This window comes from Saccostrea echinata, unplaced genomic scaffold (assembly GCF_033153115.1).
Source record: "Saccostrea echinata isolate AGI-Se365-2 ecotype Australia unplaced genomic scaffold, CSIRO_AGI_Sech_v1 ptg000029l, whole genome shotgun sequence".
NCBI classification, from domain to species: domain Eukaryota; kingdom Metazoa; phylum Mollusca; class Bivalvia; order Ostreida; family Ostreidae; genus Saccostrea; species Saccostrea echinata.
Genome location: NW_026889778.1, coordinates 39,712,596 through 39,737,154, shown reverse-complemented (window position 1 = coordinate 39,737,154; position 24,559 = coordinate 39,712,596). Strand labels below are relative to the sequence as shown.

The following is a 24,559-nucleotide window of genomic DNA, read 5'->3' as shown; positions in this document are numbered from 1 at the left end:
GTTTTGGAATGTTATATAATAATATAGGGGAAAAATCCATTAGTTAACATTAAGTCAATTAAAAATTTTCACTGCGTTTCATTTTTTTCTCTGTTTCAAATACAAATGTCAAAGGAAGCTTCATGGTCCTCAAGTGACCGTCAATGTTTTTATTTCTCTTGTTTTGCCTATGGAGGAATTTCTAGCTTTATATGCAAAAAACTAGGTTTACTTTATGCATAAATGGCCCTGTCACACAGACACATAAATTAATTGTCATATATATATATATATATATATATATATATATATATATATATATATATATATATATATATATATATATATATATATATATATATATATATATATAATAGGTCCTTCGCAACGTCCACAAAAAAAGAGATAGCTTTGAATAATGCAAGTTCCTGAATTTTTCCGAATGAAATATTTGATTTCAATCAATTATTTATTGAATCTGAGCCCAGCCCTCGATCTTAAAATGTGTACAATGAATTTTAGTTTAATTCTATGAATATTTGTAAATTGTAATTTCATATAGGAGTTTGCCTCTATTCTGCTTGTAAATATTGGAAAAACAACTTCACTTGTTGGTCATTTTGGAAGATATTAATTATGAGTTGGTAATATGTCACGATTCATAACGACATATTCAATTTAACAAGGGTGAAGACTGAGTACGACCTTTATGGACATTTATCACAATGTCTACTAAATCTGAACAGTTTGAAGTTTTTCATAATTTTATAAAGCATAATATGACCTTTGGTAAACCTTAATTGCTGTTTATCATTTTGTAGAAATCTCCATATGGACAGATCCGTTAAATAGCCACACTATCTGTGTTTCAAACACAATTGACGAACCGAGTGTTCAAGAAATTTGATTTTGATGATTTAGAAAACACCATTCTGCCATTTAGTTTAAAGAATGACTGTATAGGAACAAGCTGTGTATGAATACTAGTGTACAATAGCTTTGGCGGATATATTACCTGTACTGGAATCCTGATAATATTATCTTCATTTGTAGTTTCTGCTGGGACAAGTCGGTTAAGTGGCTTCGATATCCGTGTTACAAATACTACTGACGAACCAAGTGAGCAACAGATTTGTTATGCAGATCCAGGAAATACCACGCTGCCGTTCATTCTACAAGTTATTTGTAAAGGAACAGCAAGATATGTATGGTTTCATCAGACTAAAAAGTCACTGTGGAGTGGGAGAGCTAAATATGTGCCTATACTGGAGATTTGTGAAGTGCAGATATTTGGTAAGTCTTAATAAAAACCTTATTTGAAATTTGGTATGAAACTCATCGATCCTCCATACTTAAAAATGATTTGATCTATTATAATTTTTTAGTTTGAATCAGAAGATTGAATCGGAATGGTCAAGGTTGAGAAGACTTAGGTGCACAAATTATATATATATATATATATATATATATATATATATATATATATATATATATATATATATATATATATATATATATAGCATTCAAATCAGCAAGCAAAGGAAGCATTCAAATCAGCATTGATGCTGTAACAAAATTAGTTCCCTGCACTGTATATATATATATATATATATATATATATATATATATATATATATATATATATATATATATATATATATATATATATATATATATATATATATATATATATATGGAAAACAATTTGTAAACAGTTAAACGATGGTAATCGGTTAGGAAATCTGTAATCGGTTAACGTTAGTCGAAATATTGTTTATTCGACTGATATATATGATATATAAATGGTATATGGAAACATGTCAGAAACATCGATTGCAGAAAATGCGAGTCCTTCGGATGAGACCGTACATGTATAAACCGAGGTCCCGTGTCGCAGTAGGTGCTGGCACGAAAAAGATCCCTCACTGCTCAAAGGCCTTAAGTGTCGAGCATAGGTCAAAATTTGCAGCTCTCCACCGGCAAGTATTGGCGTCTCCATATGAGTGAAAAATTCTCGAGAGGGACGTCAAACAACAAACAAATTATCTTTTATGTACCCAGCCTATTGTTACAAATATGGCTCTCAAACAACCTAGAAAGAAATTTCTCTGGGGACACTTCACGAAGTTCTACAAATAAAATCAAGACTAGCAACGATTGAGAACAATAATACACCACTCGACAAAAGACTGTGATATTGAAAAAAAATGATACATTTTCAGCCTGTATAATGACTCTATATTGGTATAAAATGAGAGGAAATTTTCAGGCAGATGCATTTCCTCATTTTGTCGATTTTTTTTTTCATGTGGAAATGAATAAAATTAATGAATCTTAAAAAATCGAAATTAAGCAGAGTTTTCCCCTTTTTTTTCCCAGCCGGAAGATATTATATTTCTGAGATAATATGGACAGGAAACGCATTGCAATTTGATAATCATTACCAAAGGGAAACAACAGAAACATTATGCCATATCACTATTTTTATAAAAAGTCTTCCCTAAAATAACTGTACTAATTAGTACCCTGAAAGAAGTTGTATCATTCATCCACACGGTGTATGTCTGGTTTTTAACAAACCCCGCTGCACGTACATGGTTACAATCTGGTACAAAACAAAATATTCGAAAAAGAAATAAAATAATTAAATATCATATTCATGTTTAATTGCAATGATATGAGTAAAATAAAACAGCTGCTAAGAGATCGGGGATGTCAGTTCTGTCAACTATGTATCATCAATAGGAAAACTGTGGACAAATGAATTCCAAGGTTTTGGGTATACATTTGAGTTCGGCAATCTTGTCGCCTTCATTTATTGTTCACTAATTACTGAATTATTAGAAATTCAAATTATGAGTACACGACACTTGTCGTGTACTTATTTTTTGAATTTCTAATAATTCAGTAATTAGTAAACGACAATAGTGGGGCGTTGGCATTATTGAAAAGTATAAATTTTATGATTGGTAAATATAGAATTGTTAATTTTGTTCCATACAAATTGAAGGTGGAGTGTCCAGATTATTGGCTACTCAACTGCTCATTGATTTATATGTACACATATATAATTATACGAATTATTTTTTTTTTTTGAATAATTATCATGACCGCACCAATCTCTTTCTACTATTTAGAAAGTTTATGAAAGTTCGTACCTCTAGCAAGCACACTGTTACAGTTTAACAATTTAACAGCAGTTTAACAATTTGTTTAAACAAAATTTAACTGAAAAAAATTATATTTTTAACAAAAAAAATCTGTCATATTCTGACTGTAAATATAATACCTTTGAACTTCACGGCTGCAGCATTGCCAAGAGAGAGGCACATTCCAAATTGGACAAGAAAGATACATAGCAAAACTCTTCTCGGCATGCTGAAAAGTTACTGAAATAACAGAAAAAAATAATTGCCCATTCGTCACCATAATAATTGATCATATTAATGTAGAGAGTAAAAGGTACAAACCTTGTTAGCCGAAATATAGATCTCAACTGATTTGTGTTGAGAAAGTTTATGTGAGGGTGGCATTTTGTTTCAATCCCTTAATTAACATAAAAACCAATCAACCAATCATCAGAAGGACCTTCTACAAAATTATGTCATTCTTGTGTAACGTTTGGATTTCTTTAACACAGAAAATATTTTATGTAAAATATTTTCATCCTGACTGTTCCATGGCGCATTTTTTAAAGCAATTTATTTAGGAAAAAGCAAATGTTTTATCCTAGTAAAAAAAAAAAATTACTACTGTTAATAAAAAAATAAAGGAAGTTAATATCTTTATAATATGGTTTTTATCACTCTGTTTCCTGGTTATAGAGTCAGGATTGTTACCTTGACCCTGAAAGATCCAAGAACTGTTTCGAAATTACCAACAAACAAAAAGAAAAAAAACACCCGTAGTATGCAATACAAATTATGAATGCGGTTGACCTGACTTTTGACTCACAGCGGGGTGATACATAGTTTGAATGCTTTGCTTGCACGATTAATTATATAATTAATGAAGTAGATGGGATTTTTATCGGAAATACAGAAAGTATTCGTGTGTTGTTCTTAATAAAATATATCAAGCAAATATAAGTAAATGAAGAAACAACTGTTCATTTTAGGGGGTCTATAATAGGAATGAAAAGTCGACTGGGGCATTTGGTTACAATGGCATACTTACCGGGTAAATGTAGGTACTCTGCATGTTTGAACTGCATACAGTAATAAATTATTTTTTTATTTTGAGATTGGCTACGATACACATAACAGAAACATTAGCTTAAAAGCTATTAAACCGACTAGCAAATATGATATTAAGCATTAAATTTATTATAAAAACACATAAAACTTATATGTACATAAAAGAGAAAAAATAAAATACATACAAATATATTGTATTAATTTACAACATGTCATCAAGAATAGATCTGACAGAGAAATAAACTAAGGGTGAGAAATCAATTATTTAGTGAAGATCAACTGAACATCAACGAGAGAGAGGGGGGGGGGGAGTAGTTAAGATTGAGGCAGGAAAGTCTGGAGATTGCAGGAGCTCATACTGCAGTAATTTAATTTAACACTACATGTATGTTGAAATTAAAATTTGGAACTGACTGGAAGAGAAGAATCTAACTTCTTTTAGTAGAGAGTTCCAGAGCTTTGCCGCCTCAAACTCGAATAATTTCCTTCCAAGTCTTATTGCATATAATTATGCATACTCCTATTCATGATTACGAAAGGAAAAAAAAAATTTTCACAAAATAGGTGATCAATATTAAATTTCAGGGAGAAAATTAAACATTAATTCATTATACCACTGGGTACAAAAGATAAATACATGTGTTATTATCTGTAAAATGGGAGCTATATTATCAGACCTTTTGAAAAAAAAAATTTGCTAGGCATTTCATTTATAACTTTAAAAAGATATGTTTCTTTTTAATTACGTATTCATGAAAAATCCATTTAGAGATACTGGTATGTAATCAGGGCAGGTACAACCCATTTATGATATTCTTATCAGAGTATGTAATTTATTTCGCGATATTCAAATCAGGACTAGATACAGCTATTTAGTGAAATTCTTATCAAGAAAAGGTGCATCCCATTTAGTGATAATCTAATCAGGACTAGATACAGCTATTAAGTAATATTCTAATTAGGACTAGGTGCAGCCGTTTAGTGATATTCTAATCAGGATTAGGTGTAACCATTTTTAGTGATATTCTAATCAGGACTAGGTGCAGCCGTTTAGTGATATTCTAATCAGGATTAGGTGTACAACAAATTTAGTGGTACTCTAATTAGGACTAAGGGCAGCAATTTATTGATATTCAAATCAGGACTACATGTAGGTGCAACCCATTTAGTGATATTCTGATTAAGACTTTGTGACGCCATTTAGTGATATTTTAATCAGGACTAGGTGCAGCCATTTAGTGATATTCTAATTTAATCAGGACTAGGGATTACTAATCAGTTGTCGCGTCACAAAAAGTGTTGATCGGAAAGACAGACAGACGGACAAATTTATTACTATAGGGTACCCATACACCAACTTCTAGTTGCAAGGCCCTTATAATCTATGCTAATGCACGCATACTATAGCATAAAAATATGCCTTAACTGATAAACTAAACACAGAGATACTACAGACCTGTCTAAAAAAAAAAAAAATTAAAAAAACCCAAATTTTTGAATTTACTTTCATGAATAACGATACTCATTCGGTTTCAAAATGCATTAACATAATTATGTAATTGAAAATCTTATATTCGTGCAAAAATACACTGATATAAATTCAATAACACTCTCATTATTATGCTAATAAATGCAAATGGCAAGTAGTTACATGTAGATGTAATTACTAGTATTTGATGACCACCATAATGAGAGGGTTAATCAACATCGCTGGTACATGTACTTAATAATTATTTTTAGATTAGTGTTACTGGTTATATTCTTAATTAACTTTCCGCAACCTCAAATATGACATTTTCTAGAGTTTGTTATTGGTATACATGTACACTACAATAAACGAATGACAATAAGAATCTATGTTCTCTCCTCTTCACACCCAACATACTGAAAATAATTTTTGTTAGTACGTTTACAAACACTATAAAATTGTTCAATAACTTCATAAAATTATCCAAATGGTGACTTTTTTTTCCCACTCGAGGTTCAGAAGTTCGTAATTTACATTCGTAGTTTGATAAATTCTTCACAATTCCTACAATCTAAAAAACAAACAAACAAAAAGTTTTCATATGTTTTCTTCTGCTTGCATTTTGTTGACATCTTTACAATATCTACATCAGTTATTGTACTTTTATGCACGCAAAATCTGCAGTATTATACATCGCCTTTACGTTCACCTTATGAATTTGAAACAGTCATGGCTAAATATTTCAGAGAATATCCGTATCCTTGCCAATCTTTCCAGTAAATACCGTCGTAATATCCACCAGAGGGCGTGTAGGGTCCCCCGTGGTAGTATACCCCCGTGGGGAGTGCGAAGGTACAGTAATTGTACCACCATCCCCCTTTCTGATGGACAGCGCAACTATGTGCATCGGGTTTGTCGTAGGTAGCAAAATACATGCCATTGTTAAATGAAAGGTCATCTGGAACTTGACCTTGAAAAGACCCGATGGAAAGCTGGAAATATGGCGCAGCATTGACCCGGAAGTGATTGTAGCGAACATTCCTATTGTTACCGTACCAGTCCTGCATGTTGATAGTTAGGATGTTGTTACCTTGAAAAAAAAAATAAAAAACAAAAAACAAAACTTTATTGGATTGTTAAACTGTCAATAAAAAGAGTCCCTTTTATAACAGGAGGCCCATGGGCCACAACGCTCACCCGAATCACGTTGGTCTTGTTGTTCCTCTTCAAAAGATTTTTAAAAGATACTAGTATTTTCCATTCTTTACTTTTGTTTCATGTTGTAACCCCAATTTAGTTCAAAGTGGTTATGATGAAATCGATCTTGAATCCACACAACGTGCTTTAATCTTAATATGACTAACAGGACCTTGCTGTTCTATATATACAGAAGATTTTTTTTCAATAATTAGTTTCCTTTATACATGCATTATAAATGTAAATTTTGACCCCCAAAGGTACCTAAACCCAGGGGCCAATACGGTCCATAATTGAAAAAAAAAATAAATCCCCACAACTTAGGAATGTTTGTATATCTATATAATTTAGTGTGGTCTTGCTTTTAAAAGTTATTTCCTAGTATATATTCCTATGTGAAACCCTGATCCATTATTGTGGTCCTATACTCTATAGCTATCCCCGGGGACCACGATTTGAACAAATCTAAATATGAACTACCTGGGAATACGAGGGGTTATCAAAAAGTTCGTAGACTAGCGCCATAAAATTAAAACCGCTTTAGGTACACCAATGGATTTTAAAACATGTTAGCATAATCTTTTCTATCTATAGAATAAACCATCAATCATAAGTTTTATTTTTAAAATAAATTTTTAATGCTTTTGTAAGCAATGGTATGTCCAGGCGGCGCAACCTCAAATATGACGTTTTCTAACTGAGTGTAACTGAGAAAAACTCTTTTGATATGAGCATTTGTCATCAAAAAATCCCGTTATTTCAGACATGTGGTACGACACAATTGTTCTGTAAAATTTGCAATTTTTATCCCATTCTGTACGTTCTATGAAATTCTATTGTAAATTTTATATGAAGTGTCCAAAAAATAAAGGCTTGAAAATGACGTCAAGAAGGGGGAGGGGTTTCTTTTTCCAGCATTCTATAAAGTTTCGCACCTGGAAAAACTGGTATAGACCTAAAGAATATTACAACGGGCTACAGAGAAATAAAATGCATCCAGAGTACTTGTTTTTAAATGCCCAAAAAGATTCAGAGAGATGAAAGATGCATAGTTAATGTCGATTGTAGTCAGGGTGTCAAAAGTCAGTCACCTCGAAAAGTGACGTTGATCATGTGTGGCAGAAATTGAACTCCAACAAGCTAAGTATTCTGGCATAATCAAGTGAGGATCTTTCCCTTTGTATAGATCCATTTACAATATTATATGCATTGAAAGCAGCTGTTCATGACATTATCAAGACGGGCTTAAGTCCTTACTTAACTCCAGGTAATCTCATCAAGATAAGAGTATGAGGTAGAGAAAGCGGACATTGAGAGACAATGTCGGACGTCATGAAACTAAGCGGCGACAGCGCCGGGTGGTCATATAATGTCTTTTTTATTTTAGAATAATTTGGAAAATTATCAACGTATCAAGCTAAAATTTTCATTTTTCAACATTTCTTAACCTTTTGTTGTTCTTTGTTTCTTATAGATTTTGTAAGCACAGACTACATAGTATTAATTCTAACGCATCAGTCCACGAACTTTTTGATAACCCCTCGTACTTGCATATTAATATAAGACAAATCATTAGCATGCTATTCTGGAGAGATCTAGAATCTTAGAGGTATTTAAAGAATTTTCCCTATATAGAATCATGTAAAATTATGATCCCCTATTATGGCTCCATTCTACCCCCATGTCAAAGATTTGAATAATTTGAATATGCACCACTGAAGATGCTTGCATATTAATATATGTGTGACTTATCATGGCCCTACCCTTGTTGAGAAGATTTTTAAAGATTTTTTTTTATATTTTTCAATGTAAAACTTTGATCCACCATTGTACCCATACTCTACCCGAGGCCATTCTTTGGTAAAAAAAAAAAAAAAAAAAAAAAAAAAAAAAAAAAAAAAAAAACTTGTCACCAGGCTTTTTTTTTTTTAAACAATATTTTTATTATGATTAAACATAACTGGATTGGACAGCAGGCACTGCCTATATAAGTCCTCTCCACAATGTGGGTTTTCACTTAAAGAAACCCAGCCTATTTCTGCCATTTCTATATTTACGTCAGCTTTAAGGGTGTGACCCTTGAATCCCCTTTTCCAAAGTTTGGTCGAAAATGTGAAAAATTAACAGATGGACAGGCAATCTGACGACCACGACGTGTAATCTTGAACCTTTGGTTCGTGTGAGCTAAAAACAGTCATAAAGAATTTTCAACAAAAGACAACCATACACTTTAATATTTTTGTGGAATGTTCCTTTTATGTTGATAACACATTATAACATAACATAAACCTTGTAGCATTTGTTTGCACTTAATTAATTATTGGTAGTTAATTCTGATAGTTACAAAATAACCCTCCATATATATATTTTACAAGAATCGAAATATAAAGCGTTAAAAACTAAAATGCAGTTTGTCGATGCTACATGTTTATGCGCGAACATGTGCAAATAAACGTTTACAGAAATAAATTAGGAAAACCAACAAAATGTACGGTTCATGTTATTGTCTAATTTTGACTTATTGTTGTGATGGGGCATAACAGATTATCTGAGAAACGCAATTCCTTTTGCAGTAGTGTATCTAAGAGTACATTGACTTCGGCTTACCTGTAGTGGTCAAGTAGTAGATTTGGTTAAGTCCCGCCCAGTAATCTCCCTGGGGATGACCAAACCCATACTGGTAGTCATGGAAACCACGGTAGAAGTTTTCTGTTCCATACATCCTCCGAAGAATCACGGTGAAAGAGTTAGAGGCTCCATGTTCACAACGTACCTACATATATAACGGTAGGAGAATAGAATTTTACGTTCATGTATACTTTTGTGTTCATTTTAAGGTATTTACCCTCTGATAAGAAAGATAACTCTAACTTGGATAAATGACAACGTCCTTTATAGAATTATCAAATTTTAAAAAGGTAATTTCTGTCAAATTTTGTCCCGAAGGCTATGCTTATATTGTGCACAATTTAATTTAAATTTCTTTTGAAAAAAATTACAAGCGTTATAAGCTTCTTTTTTTTTTTAGATAAGTAAACAGAGGTATGATGAGTCTTTAAATTGAAACATACACACAAAGTTTTTAGTTTATTTATAAAATTGCTTAATATTGCTACCTTGAAGGGTGTTGTGTCATTCATCCATAATGTATATGTGCCGTTCTTCAGATGACCCAGAGCTCGTACATGGCTACAGTCTAAAGAAAGACACAGTATCACTTTAATAGATGACCCCCTCTTTTCCTCGAGCTAAAAAGTGTCTTTTTCCAGGGGGCGAAACCGGGTATGCTTTTTCTGGGTAAATCTAATATTACACAATAATCAAGTAAATAAAACATGCATTGTCTTATCAATTAAATAGATAAATTTTATTTGATTTTGAAAACTTTTCGGGGACAGGTACATGTAGCTTCAGATCTGTAGCTCATGACTGGTCTGAAAAACTTGGTATGAACTGCCTCCGTTTTGTCTTTTTTTTTCAGCTACAGTTCAGCAGCTAGGGTAAAGGGATCTCGCCCTTATTCCTTAATAATGCACACAGATAAAAGTGACCGCTATATATATGATAAAAGAACAAATATCAAAGAAAGCAACACTTGCATGCATGAATACAGTAATTTGTTTTAATACCACAACATGCTCTATTTCAACTCTCAAGTCTTCACAACATGGCATTGAGAGATGAAAGTATTTTAGGTTTAGGTTTAATTTATAAACATATACAACAAGAGCACATATACATGTTTATTATACCTCTGTGAATTTTTTCTATATAAAAATATGACGAATAAACATGCTATTTTTTCCAAACAGCCCCTACCGTGGAATAGTTTTTGTGCTATTTGCCCATGGTGAAATAGTCATTAAACTATTCACCTGCAGCATTCTGTTTCCCTCACTTTTTATTTCCCTCGGCTGCGCCTCGGGAAATAGTTACTGTCTTGGGGAACGATAAACCTGCTATTGTCCTCATAGCAAGTAAATAGGTGTATAATATATACAAGCTTAATATTCTTCTTAAGCACAAAATCTTGCAAGTTTCCTGTTGAAGTTTAAGTACCAGCAAAAACATTCTTCAAATATTTCAATAAAAAAATATCCTGTATAAATTTATGTCACATTATAGGGCCTAAAAATGAAGTCATTTTTTGTCCGTCGATATCTTAACACTGTAAAAAAAAAATAATAACTCACAGGCCAACGAGTAGATAAGATGTATGTTATTTATTATTGAGTATGTTGCTTCCTGTTGGTGACTCACATCGTAGCTAGACCTTTGGATATAAGTAAAAGGCAATACCTGAGTGATTTTAAAATCCATAGAGTATATTTGGTAAGTATAATTTTAAGCTACACAACACAATATAAGAAAACAGTGTTCTCCTCGGGCTTTGCAATAAAATACTTTGTTCGTGACGAAGTAGCAAACAATTATTTCATCTGAGCCGTACAGCCTTAAAATGCTTCAAATTCCACTTTTATGCATATTTTGTGAAAAGGAGCGTGCATTAAGATTTTTACCTTTAAACTTCACAGGATCCGCCTTCAAACGACGAGAAAGACAAACCACAAACTGTACAACAAGAAGAATGAAGAAAATCGATTGCCGCATGTTTGTATTAATCTGAAAAGTGAAAGTAAAATAATAAGATAGTGCGACTAGCAATCAGATTTCAAAATATTCTGAAATATCCAAAGAATACATAGCGGATTGTACGTACACGTACCAAATATAACGTCCTTCTATCTTGTATTGTCTCGGTTTATCATTTGAGGATGTATTTATTTGATTCAAACACTTGACACAGAAACACGTGATTCTTCGTAAAAAACATTTAGGCCAAGCCATAAAAATTTTGTGAATTCAAACATAACGTACCACTGAGATTTTGTTGTCACATTTTGGTCATAACATTTATAATTGATTCTGTAAGTGTTAGTAAAAGTATGCACTGTACAGATGCATAAATACGTAAAAAAAAAATAAAATGAGAAAAAAATTAGTTTTATTCATTAATTACATGTCGATTTAAGAAATAGGCTCAGCATGCTAATGCAATAAAAGTTCTTAAACAAAACTTAAGTCTTAGTCAAGGGTTTTCTTGTCTTTGTTTATATAGAAATGTATTCCATGTCAGTGTACTACGTTATTAGTGTTCTATACCGACACAGAAAATTTCTAATCAGCTGTGCCATCAAACAATGAACTCAGTGTTATTGCCTTACCGATCCCTTCTTTAAATTCGGTTGAACATTAACCTCTGCAATATATATAAGGAAGGATTCAAACATACCCAAAATAAAGTGTATAAAACTGTATCATACCTAGTAAATATGCAGGGTACAGACGTCCAATCCACGTCAAAATTTTCCTGCTTCCGGGTAAAACTATAAATCAAAGAAAAAAAGGGAGGAGGTATGAAACAGGTAAACAAAACGTATGATTTTTCCCCCTTCTTGATATCTTGGAAGAATTCGGAAAAAGAGGGGGTCGATGGATCTGTCAGTAAAAATTGACATAGTTCAGATTTATAATAGCTCACTTAAAAACAAGAAGCGCACTGAACCACATTTCACTTTCATTTGCCAAATTAATATCTAATAAAACCATATCTAGATGCCCTAACAACCAAGTAAAACCCTATACAGAGAACTAAATATTATATTTATAGTACATCACAATTTAGTATCTGATTATTTAAAAAGAAAAACAACATTTTTTCCCTTCCACAGGGAGTTTAGATTCAAGTATGATACTTGCAATCGGGAGGATTACACTTTTCCTAAATGTACACTCGAATTTCAGAAATGTTTTTTGTTCCTCGTTCAGTACAATGTACATCATTTACTAGTTTTAAAAACAATATACAGGAAACAAACTTAAAATCCCTCCTTATTTTTGTCATGGAAAAAGACGACTAAATATCAAACACATTATAAATTATTATACATTATAAACTTTTATTTTATGCATGTCATTGTTTGTTGTATTCATGACTATATGCCAATGTATGATGGTGTTGTCAAGTAAATGAATTGAATTGAATTGAATAAACTAATATAGACAACTGTATTTTGAATTATGACCTCTATAGAGGAAATAGTATTAAGAATTCCAATTGTTCACGTGGTACATCAGAGGATTCGTATCATTTGTTCTTTATTTACAACAAATATCATCATGCTGGGGAGGATTCATTTAGAAACCTTTTTTATTTACCCAGTTAAAATATTATAGAGTGTCTGATCTTTGATAAGGAGAGGGTCGAATCAAAAAACGTTGATACATGTATCAACCAAGATATTTTTCCAACAGAAAAACAATTTATTCTGGTAGATTTACATGACTATGACTAGCACCGAACTGCGCTTTTTTCAGTCAGAATATCACAGTTATTTGTGCCTGTAAAAAATTACGAACAGTTATCTTTTCTTTTAAATATTTTTATGAGGGAAAAAATGTACTAGTATTCTTTATTTGGTAAATGATGCATTATTGCAATTTTAAAATCGTTTGAAATAAAGTAGAACTGTTTCAATTTGTTAGAGTTTTAAAAAAAAGTGGATACAAATGCTTACGTCAAATGTAATTAAAAACTATGGAAAATATAGACAAAAGGAAATGAAAGTAAATATTTTCCACCTTTGGTTTTTCGCTGGAATTGAGTACTGAAAGGTCTCCACAACTTCAACATGATGGATATTCAAGATTTTAATGAAACATGCTTTGAAGCTGACGCAGCCAGCCTGGAGGAAGATGACACAGAAGGATGTTACAACATTTGTCACAGAGTTTCTGGAGCTGAAGAATATTACTGGTATCTGGCAAATGGAACGCCAGGACACCTGCTTCCTGACTTTTAATGACAAGGAAACCCTGGATAGGTGTGATGGAGGGGAGTATATTATTTTAAAAACAGACAGCTTAAGGTACGTTTGGAGGCATGTGTCAAGATAAGGCTCTTGTCCTTTCTGACATATATATTTTATATCCCAAATAAAATCTGCAACATGACGACTTTAAAGGTTTTTTTTACACCCGCACTGTAAGGGGAGAATTTTCTAACTTTATTTTGTAGAGTTGCAGAGCTTTCCTCCCTCATACCTGAATGATTTTATTCCTTGACTTTCTTTCTTGGGTCATTATACATGTATCATGAAGTATGTATATGTTGAAGTTTAATCAACTACCGCGTCACAAATGTTGACGGACAGACAGACGGACACTGCGACTACCACAAGGCACCTACATCTAGATGATCTAAACCATAGGGGCTTGTCTTCCGGGTTGTTAAATGTAAATAAATTTTAAAAATTTTGAATCTTCTTCAAATACACTTAAAAGTCAAGAAAAACCACGCTTAAAAAAGACGTACCACAGCTACATGTATATACATATAAACTCTACAAGGAGCGAAAGCTCTCGTCTTGGAAAAAATACCCCAACCCACTTCAGCGCCTATTTCTGGACTCTAAAGCATTAATTCATTTCGTTGCCATAGTTCTGTCCCCTACAGTGATGATTTTCCTAAATGTTGATGCGTTTGTCAGTCCTCAACACGCGTTTAATCAACCAAAAAACGATACAATTTCTTCGATTTGTGGCTCATTTTTCTAAACTTAAAGTAAATGGCTACATCAGAGACATATATGTCTCAGGATAGCTGTGATACACAAGCAGCCACATGATTCTGAGCTGAAGATAGTCTGAAGATAGTGTGCGTTATGTTTAAGTTAAATTATAACTTTTATATATTTAATCCCACCCCAATCTGCAAATCCGTTCAAGGTGGCCATGCAAGTTGGAAAGTGCCTTTTTACGTTCAGTGTAGGGGTGAAACGACACACCTCCTTCACGGTTCGATACGTATTGTATAATTTTGTCTCGGTTTGGTTATTTTCGATACGATACATTTTGATAGAAGGAAACAAATTCAACGTTGTTTTATGCTTTTTATTCTAAATCTAGTCACATATTTTACGAATTTTATTTGCAAATTGACTAGAAGAGATTGATTAAAATTATTTGACTGTCAAAAATTATTTTACAAGCTATCAGTCATCAAAAATTTACGTTTTCTATACTTATTTATACAGAGTAACGTGTTTTACCTTATGCCAAACCCGACTGAATAACGATCCCGACCGAAAAATGAACCGAACCAAAAATTAGAGATTTTGCACCGTGTATCAAACCGAGAAAAAATACCGCGGTGAATCGATACCGCGGTGAACCGTTTCACTCCTAGTTCAGTGGCTTAGCAACCATGTACATGTATGCTTGTATGCCAAAGCATCCACCTTTTTTTCCAAAAAAAAAAAAAAAATTAATTGATAAAAAATTCTTTGATGACAGAATTTATATCAATAAATTGTTTTATTATTCAGATATAATCTGTTTTGTATTATCATAGGCCCATTTAACACTTAAATTTTGTCAATTCTTATGTAGCTTTCTCGGGATTCTTCCGCCTGGATCGGCTGATAGGGGGGGGGGGGGGGGGGGGGTAATATGACCCCAGGCTCCCATACAATCAGAAAAGCATTCACATTATTTTTGCCTAGCTACATGTACGCTACTGACCTCTTTGCTCACAGGAAGACAATAGAATTGTAAAAACATCAAGATTATATAATTTAAGAAAATTTAAAGAATCGGTGACAGTTCCTTTTTCCACGAGTTACCTCTCTTAAATAATCACCAGTTGTATACATGTAATTGCAATAATTTTTCCTCGATTCTCTAAAATACTTAGATACTTAAAAGTTATAATCAACAATATAAAACAAAAAATTCTTAAGGTAATCTCATTTTACATGAGCTAACAGTACAAGTTTTTAAAAGACAAAAAACGACATAATTAGATAAGGCATTATAAATCTGAAACATTTCATTTTGATTCACTGATTAAATATAAATTTAATGTAGATAAACATTGAAGGAAAGTCAGAGGCACTCTAAGTTAATGAGTGTTAAATCGGGTGCGGTAATTGGCCGCTCCACTAGGAAAATGTGTTCAAATTGAACACGATTCGTAAGAAGTAATATCTAGAGGATATTCAATGTTTGTAGATGAATATGGAATTTATTTCACGAGTGGGACAGGATTTTTTGATATTTTCACGAGTGCGAAGCACGAGTGAAAATACCAAAAAATCCTGTTTCACGAGTGAAATAAATTCCATATTCATTTACAAAACATTGAATTTTCTGTTTATTACATTTTCATTGATTTTCCCTTTGCCCCTGTCTTTTCTTAAAACAGTGTCATAAGCTTGACGTCATAGTTGAGCGGTTGAGACGTCATAGCTTAGCAGTTGTGAGATTGAAAACATTACATAGCATTGATTTAAGCAACATATTTGGGAAGAAATTTGCAGTTTTAGCTCAATCAAGATGGTTGGCTACTTTGTCTATCTTATGACAGGCCAGAAATTATTTTTTTCACTTATTTTGATATCCTTTCACACTGTGAGAGAATATCATTTTGGTATCTTTTCACACTGTGAGAGAATATCGCTTTTATTCATTAAATAAATCACAGTATTTCACTGTTGAAAATGTAATAAACCATGATACATGTAGATTGTAGTTAACAGCGCTGGGGGTATATTCTTTGCATTTCACCCACCCGATTGCTCTTTGGGTTCTGCTACCGAGGTGTCGAAGCATTTATTTATATTTCAAGAGGCGACATCACAGGCCTTTGTTTCATACAGTATACTCTATTTTTTTTTTTTACTATTCACTGTTAGTGAATAGTAGAAAAACTAGCGTACCATATGAAACAAACGCCTGTGGGCGACTTATGGAGGTACGACAATAAATAAATATTGCACCCAGTAATGACATATCCCCCTTAAATTTCATACACGTGCACAAAACAAAATTTATAGGAATCATGTGTAGGAAACATTTTAGGGATGGCAATTGAATACAGAATTGCTAATCGGTTAACCGCAAGACGTACTGGTCAACAGATTAATTGGTAAATCATTTTAAAAATTCTCGATATATTTCGTCATTCATTAGTTACTTTGAATTCATTTGTCGACTCGATATATTCCAATGAACTCGAGATAAAAGAAACAACATGTATACAGAGTCTGCCACATCTATTTAATATTCGGATGTTTTACTGGCTACATAGACGACAATGGCCAACTAATAACTTAACTGTATGACAAACAGAATGACTTAGGCTTTTCCATCTTCATCTTTCCTTATTTATTCAAAAAATATTCCGACATCACCTAAATATGGTATTTATGTCTCCCAACCGATTCGATACGCATATTCAAGATCATGCTCTGAATAAAATCAATTTTAAAAGCGAAACGAGCTACTGACAAATAAGTTGATGTTACAAGGAGTTCAACAACCCCGTTTAAAGTCAGCTGTTTGAAAATCTATAGTCGTTATAATGACCTTGTTTGTAAATACAACCTATCGCTGGATCGTATTATGTCTGACATGTTTCATAAATCTAACTACGGAATGCTCCATCTACCTGATCAATACATAGGGCTCACGGCGGGTGTAACCGATCGATAGGGGATCCTTACTCCTCCTAGGCACCTGATCCCACCGAATGTATTATCAGGGGTTCGATCGTGTTTTAACCCTGTTCACGATTTGTTTTGTTTAAGGTCAGACGACACGTTACTCAATTATATGTTTTGTATACCTTGGTATTATATCAAAAATTATTCATAATTGTCTTTCTCTTGTGATTTCTTAATTGTTTTCAATATGTTTTTAAAAATAAGTACACCAGAAATTGTAACATTGGCAATTCAAAAGATTACCTACATGTATATGGATTATATAGGAAATATCACCCTCTAGTATCTTGCCCAAATGCCTGGTAAGGTACCTCAATTTTTGGTGAGGAAACTTGTTTAAGTAGCAATACTTCAATGACAAATTCTTGGGAAAAATTATATACTTTTGAGGAACGTGTCGTCTGACCTTAATTACTGGATTTTTTAGATTATCACTGTTCGTTATCTTCTTTTACATTATACCTTAATGAATTACTCAATCATTGTTGTTTTTCATCTATGACTAGAGCTTTCGAGATTGCCAAAAACATTTTGCGTAACTAAATTTCCCCTTTCCGGTGAGATATGGGATTTAAAATTTAAAATGTTGCATTTTTTAGAATGACCATAAAGCGAGAGGAACATTAAAGCTCATTCATACTATGATTTTTAACCCCATGACCTTGATCTTTAAGTTTGACCTTATTGAATGAGAGAAGATAGGGGATTTATATTTGACGTGTGCATGCATTACAATATGCTATAAATTCCAAAATAATTGCCTCTCGATCACTTAGACACCGAAAGCGGGGGACAACAGTTCTTTTAATTTGCTTGTTTGAGTCTGATTTTTGTCCAGACCTACCAATTTTAATTGTAGTCGGGTAAGTACACAAGGGTTATAACGTTGTGTGTGTGTGTGTGTGTGTGTGTGTGTGTGTGTGCATGTATATTGATTATGTTTAGCTAATTGTAAATTTTTTCTATGAGATCTCTAATAAACTGAAACAGAGTATTTAAAAAAAATATGTTAAGCTATGCTTACTAAATACATAAATTACATAAACTTTTGTTGCTGAATAAGGATAATAATCAATTGGTACATGTTTCAGCATGTTTTGTATTGTTTTCAATGTCCTAATTTTATAAAAGTATAGTTTACTTACATGTAACACAATTGACTAACAGTCACTATTACTATTTCATTCATTGCTTTGTATGTTAAAATGTGTAGTACCTTTAATACACATTTTTAACAAAAAAAAAAGGCCTAATTCACTGACACTTCTACATTTTTTCATGCAACTCAAATTCCAGTGCTTATATTGGCAGTTTTCAATATAATATTCAATAGACAAGATCTAGACCGAACACAAAATACATGTAAGTACCTACCAAGTACGAAGAACCTACTAAAAGTAAGGCTGTGTAATAAACTCTTTACCTCTGCATCTATAAGACAAGGACGTATAACTTATATGAATGTGAGAATTAATAGCAAAAAATCGATTTTTTTTTTTTTAAAAATCAAGCATGCATCTTGGAAATTATATGAATTATAGTATCTACTTCTCTGAAAAATCTCCATGATGATTGATAAAAATAAATAAAATATGATCCACTTTTAGCATTATTCAGGAATTAGATACATTGTCATTTTAATTTAAATTTAAAAGCGATCTTTCAAAGATCGCTGCTTTGAAGTTTACAGTTCTTCAAACCCCCACACATACAATGTATTCTCAGTTATTTCCTTATTGGTATCTGTTGGTACATGTACCTGAATTATTTAAGAGACATAAAAGAGGATACAAAGGGTTGATATTACAAGGATATTCTATTGTAGATATTGAAATATACACTTAATTGAAAAATGTTTGAGTCTGTATAATTGTGAACAGCTGTGAATTTATGACTTTGAAATGAACATTAACTTTATTCTGATAAATGTAGAACGTTCATGTAAAAAAAAAATCTTGACAAAAATATTGCAATCAATTGGTTTTGGATTAAAGCACAATACAGGAAAAGTGGATCCAGGAATTTTTCCAGAAGAGGGTGTTCCGCAATATATATATATATATATATATATATATATATATATATATATATATATATATATATATATATATATATATATATATATATATATATATATATATTCTGAAAGAAAAGATCACTGGGACCCCAACCCAAACCCCCTCTGGATCCGCCCAGGTACAGAATAAATATCTATTAATTAAAGGCAAGATAAATGACAACAATAGTATACCCATATGTATGTGTTAATCAAATTGCTTTAAAAATAGTATGTTATCGCAGTTCATCGCTTTATCAATCATGACAATGCACAGAGCGATGGTGGAAGGTGATTTGGCAATAATTTGGATCTTTGGATTAATATCTCTATTAAAATAACAATTATGTTCACTCGGGGGTCCTTGAATCATGCCAAAGACTGTAGACATGATAAATTAGGAATAAAATTGTGTCATTGTTCCTGTGAATAAATATCAGGTATTCCGTATTGAATGGAACACTTGAATAAAACACGTGCATTTTAATCACGATTAGTTGCATCCTGTGAAAAAAAAAATTACACACGGGATGAATATAATATACATGTATATATTTGACTTTTAAAATATTTGAAGAGAAAAATAAATATTTTCATACTTGGTTGTACATGTATGTAAGAACGAAAATAGAATTCGATATGTATTTCTCGTTTTCACATGAACAAATGAAAGCATATGTAGCTTTAAAAATTAATGATTAGACATTGAATGATGAACAGTCGACCTCGTGTATTGTTTTCGCGTCTTTAAACTTTTCCAAACTTCTGTCCTTGGAATATCACCTTGATTTCCTTGTACGTGGTGTTTCGACCCGTTTCCAAACTGAAAATTTTGATGACTGGTTTTTGTATTATAATCACGTGAGGGAAAGTGAACACCCTCTCTGGTTTTAGGCTCGAGAATGGCGATCTCGAATGGGGACAAATGAGTTTGCATTATAGCGCTTGTCCTTGTGGTTTCGATACGGAATCCATTTGTCGTCGTCGTTGTCGTCGTCTGTTTTGACGATTTTCGATGATTCAGAAACGATTCTTTGTCTTGTGGGTCCTTTTTAATCACATCACGATCTTCAAAGTGGATTTTACTGTTGCCTCTCCCTATATTGTTCACTTTTGTTCTTGGCGTTGTTTGAAGGTCTAAAGTTGGTACAGGTGTACTAGTTCTGTAATTTATTTGTTCCGGATATTTTTCCTTTTCCTTCTGGGTTGTACTTGAAAAAGAAGAGGCGCTGGTTTCTTCCTTTAAGTATTGACTAAACAATGCGTTTACAGACAGACTGTTCACTTTCGCTTCTAACGTCTTGCATTTTCCAACAAGCTTTTCTATTTCCTGGCTTACGGTCGGTAACTCGTGAGCATGAAGTCCAAGTTTATCACAGAATTTGGCAATGTAATGTATTTGCTCATGGAACACCTCCAATAATTTATCTATTTCTCTATCGACATCTTCTACTCGAATTGAATTTTCGTCAGGTTTGGGAGAGTTATCAAATTGAAAGCGTCGGCCATGTTTACCCTTCAACCCTTTGTTAAGTTTGTCATAAATTCGATAAAGTTTTTGTCTCTCTTTGATCGGAAGTTTTGTTGGCACATTGTTCTCAGTTTGGCAACCAACTGAAAGAAAACATTCATCTATATTAATATGATAACTATAATATACAATTAAGAAAATTTATGCGCTTGCTGAAAGTTCAGATTATCAATAAAAATTAATGCTATACAAACCGTGTTTCGTCTTAGGTTGAAAGACATTCGCCCTCTCAGAGTAGCTCTTCCAGATCGCTTTTGCGATGTGTCTTAAACCAGTGTTCTCAATGACGCTAAGGAATCTGTTGAATTTATCCTCTGTCATATTTTTTTTGATGTTAAACAGAACTCCCTGAACTTTAGCTTCGTTATCCAAAGATGGCTAACATGTAAAAGATATTTCGATTATGGCTTGTATCTCATTCAACACAGTGAAAGAATAGCAAATGAAGTACCTTTATTATTTGTTGCAGACATATGCATGATTTATGCTAATGCTTTAATATCAAAATTATTTTTACACGTCCCTTGAAAGTTCATCATTTGATGCAGTTCATCATCTTCAGTTTTAAATCAATTACTTTTATCTTGACAAAAAATTTGATTACGATTACTAGTATATATGATTGCATTAAATGGTTTTGCTACAAGGTTCTCTTAAGAAATAATAAATATTTTACCCCATTACATTTCTTTATCCATGTAAATTCTTACCCCGCTTAAAATATCCATCACATGATTTGAAATTAATTTGTTTTGAACCAGTGCATCAAGAACGTCTTTCGTTAGTTCAAGGGATTGTTCTAAATCATCATTAAACTCGTGTAGCGCCCTCGTGCGACATGAGTCGTAGAAAGCGTCGGTTTCTTCCATTTCTAAAAAGTTCATCTTCGTTGATTTTTTAAGTTTGTCCTAAGACTAGCTCAAAATGTGATAAATATATCAATCCCCAGACCAATCGGACCTTTTGGTTGCTGCCAAATTATTGTACATAAAGTGCATATCATCGTCTGGCTGACCTAACTCGTCATTGCGTATCCCCGTGACCGTGTTAAATATTCAATATTTTAAATATCGATATAATCTAAAGCTTCAAGGTTTGATATTTGTCGATAAAGTTGGTTAAATCTCGAACTGTAGTGTTACTTAGTCTATGTTATCGTGTGTGCATCACAATTCCTTTACAAAAAACAATGGAACGTGTTAATATAAATATAAATCCAAACATATCAAGGTGTGAAAATTTATTGGTACTGTTCATGAATGCCTCACTTACTGTTGGCTCATTTTGATTCATTAATTATAACTTTTTCTTACTTTGTACTCAAAAACAAAATACTCTTCACAAAAACAGTGATGTCTAATGCTAGATCCATTATGATATTTTTATATTTAAACATTGCATTAAGTTGAGGGTAACATTGAAAATGTTCACCCCCCAAGAAAAAAAACAACTGTCAACCTCAGCCGCGCCTCGGTAGACAATGAATTTCTTGATTGAAAATTGTCAGCGTTACCCTCTGCTCAGTTAAATGGATTATTTATTATATCATATTGAATGCATATACCAGTGAACCGTGTGCGCATAAATTCTGCGCAGTCAACATATTTTGGAATATCACCCGTCTTCAAGCAATGTTGTCTGTTGCTACGTTCTATCACGCTGAAGGGCGTAATTTCATCCAATGTTTCTTGACGAATCAGATTCAACTAATTTATATGAAATTTTATAAAGTCAATTATATGGCATAAGACGATTGAAGAATAATATGTCACATGATCAATATAAACTAGTAATGAATAGAGATCAGGATCCCATTTTATTAAAGGGTCTAAATTTCGGACGCAATTATATATACTGGCGATGTAATACTCCATATCCTAAGAGGACGTAAAATTTAGTCTCCGACTAAGTTAGTGGGGAGAGATCCAGAGAGCTAATTTTTTTCTACAACTACATTAATTATTGAAAACTCTGTTAATTATAATAAATTTAATAAATCATCATAAGTGCCAGGTTCGATTGCCTATGACCAGATACTAGTAGCTTAGTTGGTAGAGCACCTGTCTAGAATTCAGGGGCCAGTTTCGAATATTAGAACTCAGTGTCCTGACTTCGAATACTGGTCTGGTCAGTCGCATTTTCTCCCCATGTTATATTTGGTGCCGTGACCAGGATCTGGAATTAACTGAGAGAGCTGTCATGGAAGACCCTGGGTTCGTGTATTCAGGAGCAGACATTTTAGGAGGGAGAAATGTTTTCTGTAAGACAGATCGATCGCATTTAGGTGGTCAGATAACTCAATTGGTAGAGCATCTGTCTCGAGTTTAGGGGTCCAGGTTCGCATCATGGCATGGACTATCGCATTTTCTTCCTTCCTCATCTTTGTAGAATTTTACATCATTTGTATAATCCTCGATGAATATGACTGGGGTATATAAATCTCTGTCTTCTTTTTCTCCATCCTTCCATCTGTCACACTGCATTTACCTCAAATTGTTGAATTTTTTTTAAATCAAACTTTATGAAACAAATAGACACATTGGTAAGAGTATTTCAACTGTCATACTTAGTTAACCTTCGTCTTCCCTACGACTTTGACCTCATTATGCCTCATTTTGCACTTCGCTTAGTTTCATAGAGCTGTTTATCAAACTCCAAACACGATATTGTATACGGACACGAATTGGTTAAAGCAATTTATCTGTCCTTGACCTCCTCTATGACCTTGACCTCACTATTTTACGTTTAACTTTTAACTTAGTTTTAAAAAACTGTTCAAGATAAATTCATCAAACTTCAGACGCTGATACAAATTAGCGATAGCAAATCAACTACGTCATACTTTCCTGATATTGACCTTGCAAGTGACCTCAAACTTCACTTTTTAAGATATTCTTATCAAATGCCGTACAATGATACACACTAGTGAGAAAAATTCAACTGTGCAATACTTGTTTGACCTTGTCCTTTCCTAAGAGCTTGAACTTTGAACTTCACTTTGTAGCCCACACATAGATACTCTCTGCAAGTGCATTTCAACCATACCAACTGAAGAGACAATGTACATGTATATTTGCTACATGTAAATACGGAGAGAAGCAAGACTTCATATAGCACTTACCATAAGATCAATAGGATAAAACATTATATACCATGCTTCAAAAGACAAAAATTGTCTTAAAGATATCCCTCCTATTTACGAAAAAAATAATCACATTTTACTATTAGCTTTGACTAAGGAAACAAGATACTACATTTCTTTCATATGTTGCAATGGAAATATAAAATTGGGTGGGGCATTCATATTGTATGGACATATTTCTAGTTTTAACAATTGGGTGGGGCATTCATATCGTATGGACATATTTCTAGTTTTTAACATGATGGGTAGTTAGGTTACATTATATCCCAAAAGAGTTCTTTAACTTTTATAATTGAATTACATAAAAGTAACACATTTGCTAGAGTAATGCCCCTCCCCTCTCTTCCTCTAACTCAAACACACAACGCTATACTGTAATATCTAAACATAAACATTTGTTTAATATTGAAAAAATAACAGGGACA

The 24,559-nt window shown here is 32.8% G+C and overlaps 1 protein-coding gene across 1 annotated transcript; it reads right to left on the bottom strand.

Annotated features, from left to right (window-relative positions):
* Window positions 1-4,288: 4,288 nt before the first annotated feature.
* Window positions 4,289-21,876, bottom strand: LOC133195299 (uncharacterized). Its single transcript, XM_061331150.1, has 7 exons — window positions 21,703-21,876; window positions 21,187-21,370; window positions 20,225-21,075; window positions 11,361-11,463; window positions 9,957-10,036; window positions 9,448-9,613; window positions 4,289-6,733 (listed from the first exon to the last, which is right to left on the bottom strand). The coding sequence occupies exons 1-7, from the start codon at window positions 21,874-21,876 to the stop codon at window positions 6,354-6,356; spliced, it is 1,938 nt and encodes a 645-aa protein (XP_061187134.1). The 3' UTR covers window positions 4,289-6,353.
* Window positions 21,877-24,559: the final 2,683 nt, after the last annotated feature.

Bases quoted from the DNA above. Each gene is read 5' to 3' on its own strand.
- LOC133195299 (XM_061331150.1), bottom strand. From the start codon at position 21,876: ATGAACTTTTTAGAAATGGAAGAAACCGACGCTTTCTACGACTCATGT. The intron at 11,464-20,224 runs GTTTGGAAAAGT...TTCACTTTTCAG, and splicing joins GTGATATTCCAAGGACAGAA to ATTAATACAAACATGCGGCA. The intron at 6,734-9,447 runs GTAAGCCGAAGT...TTTTTTTTCAAG, and splicing joins CTACTACTTGACCACTACAG to GTAACAACATCCTAACTATC.